This window comes from Penaeus chinensis, chromosome 9 (assembly GCF_019202785.1).
Source record: "Penaeus chinensis breed Huanghai No. 1 chromosome 9, ASM1920278v2, whole genome shotgun sequence".
NCBI classification, from domain to species: Eukaryota; Metazoa; Arthropoda; class Malacostraca; order Decapoda; family Penaeidae; genus Penaeus; species Penaeus chinensis.
In genome coordinates this window covers 9348235-9358234 of record NC_061827.1, presented here as the reverse complement: position 1 = coordinate 9358234, position 10000 = coordinate 9348235, and the positions used below count along the sequence as shown (strand labels likewise).

General features: G+C 37.1%; 2 protein-coding genes across 11 annotated transcripts in view; one reads left to right on the top strand and one right to left on the bottom strand.

Moving 5' to 3' along the window:
* The window catches only part of LOC125029151 (dentin sialophosphoprotein-like), an 84422-nt gene extending 76971 nt beyond the window's left edge, over positions 1 to 7451 (top strand). For 9 of the 10 annotated variants that reach the window (XM_047618986.1, XM_047618983.1, XM_047618985.1 and 6 more), the window contains 2 exons: positions 3386 to 3577; positions 4630 to 7451. In XM_047618986.1, the coding sequence (XP_047474942.1) occupies positions 3386 to 3577; positions 4630 to 7327 (2890 nt within the window). In that variant the 3' untranslated portion in view covers positions 7328 to 7451. The remainder of the gene's footprint in view (positions 1 to 3385; positions 3578 to 4629) is intronic. The other variant, XM_047618987.1, reaches the window with a different exon arrangement.
* A 2433-nt stretch (positions 7452 to 9884) lies between these two features.
* Positions 9885 to 10000, bottom strand: part of LOC125029155 (lipase 3-like) — an 11380-nt gene continuing 11264 nt past the window's right edge. The window contains exon 10 of the mRNA XM_047618994.1: positions 9885 to 10000. This exon is cut by the window's right edge and continues 667 nt beyond it. The gene's annotated coding sequence lies outside the window, so the exon portion shown is untranslated.

The following is a 10000-nucleotide window of genomic DNA, read 5'->3' as shown; positions in this document are numbered from 1 at the left end:
ATATAAATATATGTACATATATATATATATATATATATATATATATATATATATATACACACATACATATACATATACACACATTTATATGTAAATATATATTTGTGTGCATATTTGTTTGTATATATGCATGTATGTATGTATATGTATATGTATATACATATACATATAATATGTGTATATATAATGTATTTATATCTATGTATATATATATATTTATTTTTATATATATGATTATTTATATGTCTTTATATTTATGTATATATATGTATATAGATATATTTTATATTTATGTATACATGTATGCAAAATATATATGTATACATGTATGTAAAATTTATGTATATATTTGTATATATGCATATATATAATATAAGCATATATACACATATATACAATATGTATATACATATATATACATATACATAGATATATATGTATATAAAATATTTATATTTATATATTATATATTTATCTATATATACATATATATGTGCATACGTACATCCATGCGTACATCCATGCATACATCCATGCATACATACATTGAAACATACATTCATACCTACATTCGTACATACATACATGCATGCATACATACATACATACATACATACATACATACATACATACATACATACATACATACATACATACATACATACATACATACATACATACATACATACATACATGGCTACACACATTCATCCATATATATACATATATATAAATACATACATACATATATGTATATATATGATATATACATATATACATATATGCACATATATATACATATCTATTTTTCATCTATCAAGCACACACACATGCACACGCACACGCACGCGCACACGCACACGCACACGCACACGCACACGCACACGCACACGCACATGCACACGCACGTGTGTGCGTGTTCAGTCACACTCACACACTCACACTCAAACCCACACCCACTATATAATATATATAAAATGCCAAGCAGCACTGTTGGAACAAGCCTCTCTATGTCAAAAATTATGTCTATTAATTTTTTTTCTGTTTTAAAGTAAAATTGATTATGGTCAGTTTTTTAAGTGTTTTGCTTGATTTGGATAGCTGTATTTTGGAAGGAACATTCACCTCCCCAATGTTTGTAAACCATAGACCAGTGATTTAAGGAAGAACATTTGATATTATTATGAAGATCCTTTTTCATGGACTAGAGAACATTTGGTTTTCAACTTGTGCGACACCTTTTGTAATCAGTAGAAAGGTTGAAGTAGATGGTGTGCAGTTAGTACAAATGATAAGTTTATCACTTGCAGTTGTGATGTAGTATGCAAGATATAACCAACTTGGCTCGATCCTCGTAGGGGTGATAACCACACCAGATTTGGTGATGTGTAAAATCTCTCATCTGGCATTAGCCTGAAATATTTCTGTAGTTTTGTTTTTGCTGTAAGTTGGTTGTTGTATTTAGGATCTGATTGGTGTAAGTAGGTTGAATAGATTGGTTGATGTTATGAATTCCCAGTTGGAATGGTGTGAAGAAAATGATGCAATTTCCCCATGCACTGAATGCTGTTGTTAGTAACAGCAGTTACAATGACTCACTTGAAAGTCACATTTATACAGTGAAGGTGACTTACACTGGTGATAAGGGTTTTCTTTGGTGGTTTGGGATTATGGTTGAGCATGCAAAAAGTTTAGTCTCTTGTATCTTTGTGGAGTCTTTCTTGAGGGTGGCTAATAATTGTTTTGTGTTTTTATTATTACTGTAATTTTGAAGTACCTTCTTGTAGGTTCCTATTTTTCTTTTCTTTCTCTTGTTATATGTTTGTGTTTTATTTGGATTTTTCTGACTTTTATTTGGCCTTTTGATTGACCTGTAATCTTTATTATTTCCTGTTTGTTTTTCTTTCTCACTGAATGCTTGATTTTGAATCATATTTCACAAATTGATTTGTTTTATTTTTAAAGATCTAAATCAAATATTTTTCTCTAGTCTCACAGCTTCAGATAAATAGCATTTGGAGGTTCCTTGTTCTATTTTAATTCAGTATTCTCTACATTTTTTTCTGCTATATTAGATATAAGAGTAAGATGCTATAGATAAGATAAATAAGTTGCTTAAGATAACAGAATTTTTAATTTCCATGTGTCTTGTACTATGCTCAACATTGCACCCATAGTATATCTCAAAAAATAAGTTTGTTGGAAAACTTCAGATATTTGGACCTAACTTTTTCGTATAGGGCTACTTAGAAATAGTTCCTGTCCATTTTTGTAATATAGTTTAAAAAATTGGCTTTATTATGCCTTTTTCCTCTTGATATTACATTTTTATTTTTTCATCTTTGAGTAAATGTATATTTTTTAAAACTCACTACTGGACTTGTGTGCAGTAGCACTTTTTTCTATAGTGTAGCTTTTGCACTTTTCACAGCAGTTACATTTTTTGCTCTTTTAGAAAAAAGGTAATGTTCAGAATGATTTGTCATCTTTTTTGGAGGAAAAAAAAAAAAAGTAGTTTTTACCTTACTTCATGTGGAATCCTTTATGATGCATTGATCATTCTGAACATGGCCTGTGTTGGTCAGCACTGTGGAAGGGCAGTGGCATGGCAGATACAGTTGCCAGAGATATCAGATTCTGTAATAGCTCTCTGGGCGTAATTAAGTAAAAAAATAGTCTTTTGTAGTTAGTTTTTGATTAGTAAGTAAATGTTAATTTTAAAAAAAAAAGTAATCTGCATGGTTGCAAATCATTTGCTTTATGTATTAGAATCAAGAGTCAGATCCTTCAGATACAAATTGCAAGACCCAGCAGTTTATAGCCTACTCAAGTCACTATAGGGTCATAGGTTAAATTTCTTTGAAAATAATAGAGATTGAATAACATTTTATGTATAAAACATAAGTGCAAGTAAAGTGAAATATGAAACGCTTTGATCAAGCATTTTATTGTAGATATGTAGTGAAATAAAGATGCTGTCCTTGTCAAAATATAGTGATGCTAACAAAATACTAATAGTTGCCAACACTATATGTGGCTGAGAACGATCTGTGATGTTTAACATTGTAAATAACAGCTAGGTGTGAACATCTGTGAGTGTAATAACATATCCTTGTCAAATGAATTAGTTGTAGTTGTCCAGCACTATGTTTTATAACACTCACCAGAGGCTGTAAAGCATTGTCAAAGAGATTGGAAAAGTGAAAGCTCTGAATGTTAGGGAAAAGAGAATTAGCAGTTGAATGGGTGTTGGTAGGTGTCGTGCCATGTTCTGCGGTGTCGCTGCCCTGGGCTGCTAACACAGTAATTGTAAAGTAACACTCGTCCTGTTGCTCCTTCTTCCTGCCTCCTCCATCCCTCCTGTGTGGGTCCACAACTACAACAGACTGGAGGTGAGCCCTGCTGAACCTGCCCGTGTACGAGCCTTCTCTGTGGGGTCACGAGTGAGCCTCAGGCTAGCAGGTGGCAGAGCCGGCCAGGTGGCAGGTGGCACAGCAACTGCCACTTCTGCCTCTGTCACCGAGTTCTCGCCTTCTATTAAGGAGAAGGGAAAACAAGTGAAAAGCAAATCATCAAGGTAGGGTTGTATTTGTTATGCACGTCACAGACTGGCCCATCTTGGGGTTGTGGGTGACTGTTCTTCAGGCAAAATGTTTATCCCATCCCATACCATTGTATGAAGTGGGGTTCTGTCTTGTGTTGAAGTTATTGTTTTCTTTTTTTATTTTTTTATTTTTATTGTGGAAGTAATTCAGTGTATAACAATGTTCCAATATGCTTGTGGCAACATGGATGCTTGCTGGCTGCACGGGGGCTACTAGCACTGGCTACCAGCATGGATGGTACTATAGTGTACCAGAATTACATGTGCATTATATCTTTTTTTTTTTTATACATTGTTCGAGGTTAAGACAATAGATTTGGAAAAGGAGATTGTTAATATCCTTCAAGTACTCACTGTGTATTTAAACTTTTTGTTGTAAATAAAGTAGGTGAGGCTGTGTATATAATGAATTCAACTGCAAGGCTGCTTCATTTGGATAATTGTAGTCACTGTGATCTTGTGTTCATAATGCTACTTTGGAATAATACAGTGTCTTGTATACTCTCTTAAAGATAAATTATGACCAAGTATGTAGAGCTAAATTCAGCAGATTTTTTTTTTTTTTTTTTTTACAGATTTTAAAAAACTCCTCAAGTAGTGTTTTATGTGAACTGTTGTTTGTGGTTTGTTTTTATATTTTTTTATATTGATTTAATATAATTTTTGGCATTAACAGGTGTATGCAATATCCATTTCCTTTGTTTGAAAACTTGGCTCTTGTTAGATGGATATAAAATAGCAAAATAACTTCCTTTGTCATTTTAATAAAGGCAATAAGAAATAAGAAAAAGGAAAATGTCTATTTGGTTGTAATTTTGGGATGAAAAATTGGCTGTTGGGTATAATTTCTTCTTACCAATATAGAAGTTTTTATTCATTTGTCCTTTTGTGTCACTTTATAGCACTTTGTGTGAATATATTAAGATATTGGCTTCTGATTTTATTAATCAAATAAAATGTTTAATGCAGTGAAATAACATTTTAAAGATTGTCTAAACTAATATCTTCTTTCTGTGGCTTTGCAGCGCGCCAATTTTGGGGACGTCGCCTATCTCCAACTCGTGGTCAGGGACCCCTGGGACGTTTTTCCGGGGCTTCCTCCAAGCACGGAACCAGGAGCGGAACAATGACCTGATGGAGTTTGACTTCACCAAGAACAAGAGTTGCGATAGTATGTCTGCTGAGAAGGAGAAGAAGAGCAGCAGCATAGAGAGCATTAAGAGAACCTTCACAGGACAGAGACATCGTTCCAATTCCAAGTCCTCAGGGAATGGCAAATCTTCAGTTTTTGATTCTATGAAAAGAGACAAAAAGAAATCAGAAAGTGAGTTGTCTGCCAAGGGTATGGAGATCCCGGAGGGAAAGAGTCCTTTTGAGCTTGATTTTACACCAAGTCCTCGTGGAGGTGGTTCAGATGTTTGCGATGGGTACTTGCCTATGAATTTGAGGCCTGCGGTCTCCAGTGGTCAGTCCTCTGCAAACTCTGAATACCTTGAAATGAACAGCAAAGATTTATTTACGGGACATGGTTTAAATGACCCATACTTAGATATGTCTAAAAGCAGTGACAGATTAGTTTCCTCACTGAGTACCTCAGGGCCAAACGATGGTTATGTGGACATGAGTCAAGGCAAAGGTCTGGGGACGCTTCCTCTCACACCTGCATCCTCGTCCTCCACAACTTCCAACAGCTCATCTTCCATTGGTGCTAGAGTCAGAAAGATTTCGTCCACATTTAATCCATTGTCTTCCCAAGACTTTTCTTCACAGCAGGACGAGTACATGCCCATCGACCTCCGTGGCAGTTTTGAATCTTCCCATTCTCTTGATGGAGAGAAGAGTAAGAAAAAGAAAAGCAGTAAGAGAAAGTCTTTTAAGGACAGCACCAAACGCAAGAAATCAGACCCAATAGCAGTAATGGGGAAGGGAAGCGATGGGGAGAATACCCAGGAAAGTAGCAAAAAAGGAACAAGTCCCTTATCCTCTCTCTCAACCTTCCTAGGTCGGAAGAATTCCTCAGGCACCCCTCCTAAGACCCCGCTTTCACCTACTAGTAGTCCACTTCCCAAGTCCAGTCGAGGAACGCCTAGTCCATTTTCGAGTCTAACACGCAAGAAAAGTGAAAGTAAGGATAGTAGTAAAGATGGAGCAGCAAAGGAAAGTTCTGGGGTCTCATCAAGTGTAAGCTCAGGCATCGGCACAAGTTGCATTAGAGAATCGAGTAGAGAAGCAGAGGAGAGTGCCATATCAGGTGATAGCTCTAGCGTCGCCTCATCCTCACAGACAGTTCCTAATAGTGGTGACCAGCTGAATAAACAAACTAACAGCAACGGGGGTAGCAAGAGAACTTCAGGGATATTTGAAACATCTCAGGCAGACACTAAGCTGGAGGAAAAGCAGAAAAATACAGGCTTAGAGTCAGGTAACACTGATATTTCTATCAACAGTCAGCAGCAACATTCAAATATTAATAGCAATGATATGGGGGCATATGTAAACTTATCACTTGGCAGCTCAGATAAGAATTTAATTGTAGAGAATAAACAACGAAAAGTATCCACAGGTTCAGTATCATCAGACTACATGAATGTTTCTCCCATGTCAGCATGTAAGACACCTGAGGCTCCATCTGACCCTCATCAACCACGCGAGTATGTGAACATGTGCCCAGGAGGTCGCCCAGAGCCACTCAGCACCTCTCTGATTCCACCACAGCCTGCATCTATGCCAGGCACGGTTTCTCCTAAGAGGAAAACCAGTCTTACATCGAAGGGTGAATCTAGCGAAAAAAGTAGTCCCAGTTTAGGATATGGGGGTTCTAGAGATCAGAATCGTCGTGACAGTAAGCGGTTAAGCGGCAGTAATTATGGAGAAGAGAACGATGGTAGTAGTGGGGAAAGTGGGTATTTGTTAATGACCCCTGGACAAACCCCGCCGAAACCTGTTTCTCCTCGCACAGTAACTCGTCGACCAGACATTCCCTCAGCTCTCCTTGGTGGCCGTCCTGATGCCAGCCTCACTGCCACCTTGGAGCGGCTAAACTTAGGCAGCTCTGGAGGTAGTGCCACGAGTGAAAGGTGTCGGAGTCACAGTGGCCCAGGTGCCCCTGAGAGTTCTGCAGTAGGTGGCGAGGTGCGGGTAAAAAAACAATTGTCAGAACCAAGAGCTGGGTCAGGGAGCCAAGGGAGTAGTGGTCGGGCAGCATCAGCATGCTCATCACCTGTGTCATATTCACCGCCCACATCTCCGACCCTAAGAGGTTCTGTATCATCTGTATCATCTGTGTCATCGTTAAGTGAAGGTGCTCTTTCTTCAGCATCTTCCACCTGCACTGTGGTTAATGTGGGTGTTGGACGGCGGGAGAGTGGGCTTGGGGGGTCAGGCCGGGCCCAGGAGACGCCGGTTGATTCTGCATCCCACACTAGTGTCTCCTCTTCCTCTACCAGTCAGCAGTCGACTTCAACAGCTAGCAGTGGCTGCAGCAGTGGAGACAGTGGACTAAATTATGTCTCGTTGGATTTAGCCCCAGCTCGATGTGAGGGTGTGATGCCTTCACCGCTAGCTGGCCGCCGGTCTACAAGTGGGGCTGGAGTTCCTCATACTGTGTGTCTCCAAGAACCTGCAGTTGGGGAGGAAGACGAACCCCTCAGTTATGCTCAAATAGACTTCACCAAGAGTGAGGGTTTGCGTACTACCTCCCTTACCCGTGACAAACGACACTAACATCCCCCACCTCATTTACACATGCCTCTCCCTTTGCTCCCACACCCACGCAAATCAAAACTGTATAGATGATTTATAAGATTAAGTACATAAGTTAAATAAAAGTAAAAACATGTCAGTATGACTTTTTGTTTTATTTAATATTTTTTGCATGTTGATTATTGAAAAGTTGCTGTAAGATGATATATAAATGTAGATCAACGTCAGAACACAATCTAAATACAATTAAAAAGTCTTAAAAATAATTAAGTGAGCAAAAAGTAAAAGAAAATTCTGTAATATTACTATCTATTTCGACATAATAGAATGTGTTGAATGTGAGAGTGCGGAATGACTATCTGTAAACATGGGCATTCAGTGGCTCAGTGGAAATAAATTCAGAATTAACTTGCTTAAAAAGAATCATATTGTTTGCATTTGTTGGGATGTTTCAAAGTTTACATGATTTTTCATTTACCTTTTTTTATATGAGACACTTCTTAAATTTATTATGAAACCTTAAATTGATAAGATTGCAATAGTAGAAACTTTAAGTATTTATGTCGCATCTGGAAAAAAATACATGGCAAGAGTAGGTAAACTTTGTTATAGAAAGAAGTAAATCATATTAATGAATGGATTTATTTATTTTGGGAAAAAGTAGATAGCATACTTGTAGCAAATAGTTTTGAATTACCTTAACAGTCTTTATGCTAGGAACTGCATGCAAAGGAATATTCTGTTAACGCGGAAAGATACACGTGGTGTTTTGATGAAAATAAAAATCGTACAAAATGTTCAGTAAAAGTTGGTAATAGATCAAACTAATGAGAACACAAGAAGAAACGGCTGAAAAAGGCACAAGGCAATAAGTATAGAACCGTTCTTAACAAAATGGCATTAGTAGCAGCATTAGGGTTATATACTTAGGAACACCCACTCCCCCCATTTTAGATTAAATCTTCAAACTAGGTAAGAAAAAAGTATCTCGGATTTTAAGTTTTGAAACCCAGCCAATTTTGTACTGGTAAAAAAGTTTCTTATACCTTTTACTCCTTACACTCTGAACTTATCAAGGGATACTTTAAGAATATCTAGCCTGGAATAAGGCCCCAAGATTTCAAGATCCTAACACCTCTGCTTGTAAATTTACTGGAAGACCTCAATCACTTTCTTATAGGGAGAAGAAATATAAATACACATGCATTTGACTTAATTTATTTTACTTCCATTAACAAAATAGATATACTTCCATTCAAGTAATAGAAACGCAAGACCGGAGCGAAATTCGCAGACCAGTATATCTCAAAGGCTGAAAATCACAGTTCTAGAACACATTTTCCTGCAAAGCTCTGTGGTTCATCTTTTCATTCGACGCGTTTCCACTCAGTTCAGTTTGATTTAATTTTAGGTGACAGTTTCTCTACATATTAAGCTTCTGTTGGGACTAGTGTGTGGGGTCTCGATTATGTCAAGGTTGTAATATGTAGGTTGAAGCACCAACCCTTAATTTTCCGAAACCATCGTAAAACCAGCACATCAACATTGTCATTGTGGTATCCACAGCAATAATACTTTGACAAAAGACATGGATACATGGAAAAATAAGGACGATTGAACTGTAGTTGGTGATATTCTGATAAGTTCCTCACTTTTATAAGTCTGGATGTCTTTTTAAAAGGTAAAGGTACAATATATTTTCAACAGATGAGCGGAAATGGATACTTATAAGCTTAGATAAATATTCAGACTTTTCCTAGGCAGGCTTTATAAAGGAAGAAAGAAACACACTGACACAAAACCTTAAACAGTGAAAAAGTTAGCGAGTCGGCGTTAGTCGACACAGGCCGCTTTTCCCTCACGGTCATAGCCCGGGCGAGGCTCAGCTTTGCATATCGGACTTGTCCCCCCCCCCCCCCCCCTCTCTCTCTCTCTCTCTCTCTCTCTCTCTCTCTCTCTCTCTCTCTCTCTCTCTCTCTCTCTCTCTCTCTCTCTCTCTCTCATATATATATATATATATTTTTTTCTTTTTGTTTTTCCACATAACAGTAAATTCGTGAGGAATGTAAATTATATTTACTGCCTAACCCAGAGATTTACAAAAAATAGAAGTCGAGGCAAGTGTAACAACTATAGTAGTATTTAGCTGAAATTCAGTAAAACAATAATTATTAACGAATATGATAATATGCAATAAATTTTGTACTTAAGATGTGAAACGATATGTACTTAAATCTGAATAACTTCTGAAGAGTATGTTGAATGGTTCCTGAGTAGTTGTTTACCGTCCTTAACCCATTCGCCCCATTGGGAATACATGCCATGCCCACTGTAATACAAGTTTATTTATTGCAATTACACATAGACGGCTCTACAAGTTCTTAATCACCAAATAGCCAGTAATTAGAACTACCTATCTCACCTGTTTATTCTTTTTTCATTTTAAGTCTTTTGTATCATTTCGTTGTCTAAAATATTTTAACGACAATTTAGTAATCATAACATAAATAACAATAATAACAGTATCGATAGCAATGGTATTAATAAGAAAAACACATTTTCCCGCCAATTCAAGGAATTGGGAAATCAGGATCGGTAACTAGGGTCCACTGAAAGACTCCTTGCCGGCTGAGCACATGTGGAGCCATCTGTATGTAACAAAATTCACCTAAAACTACAGGGGCAGAACATAAA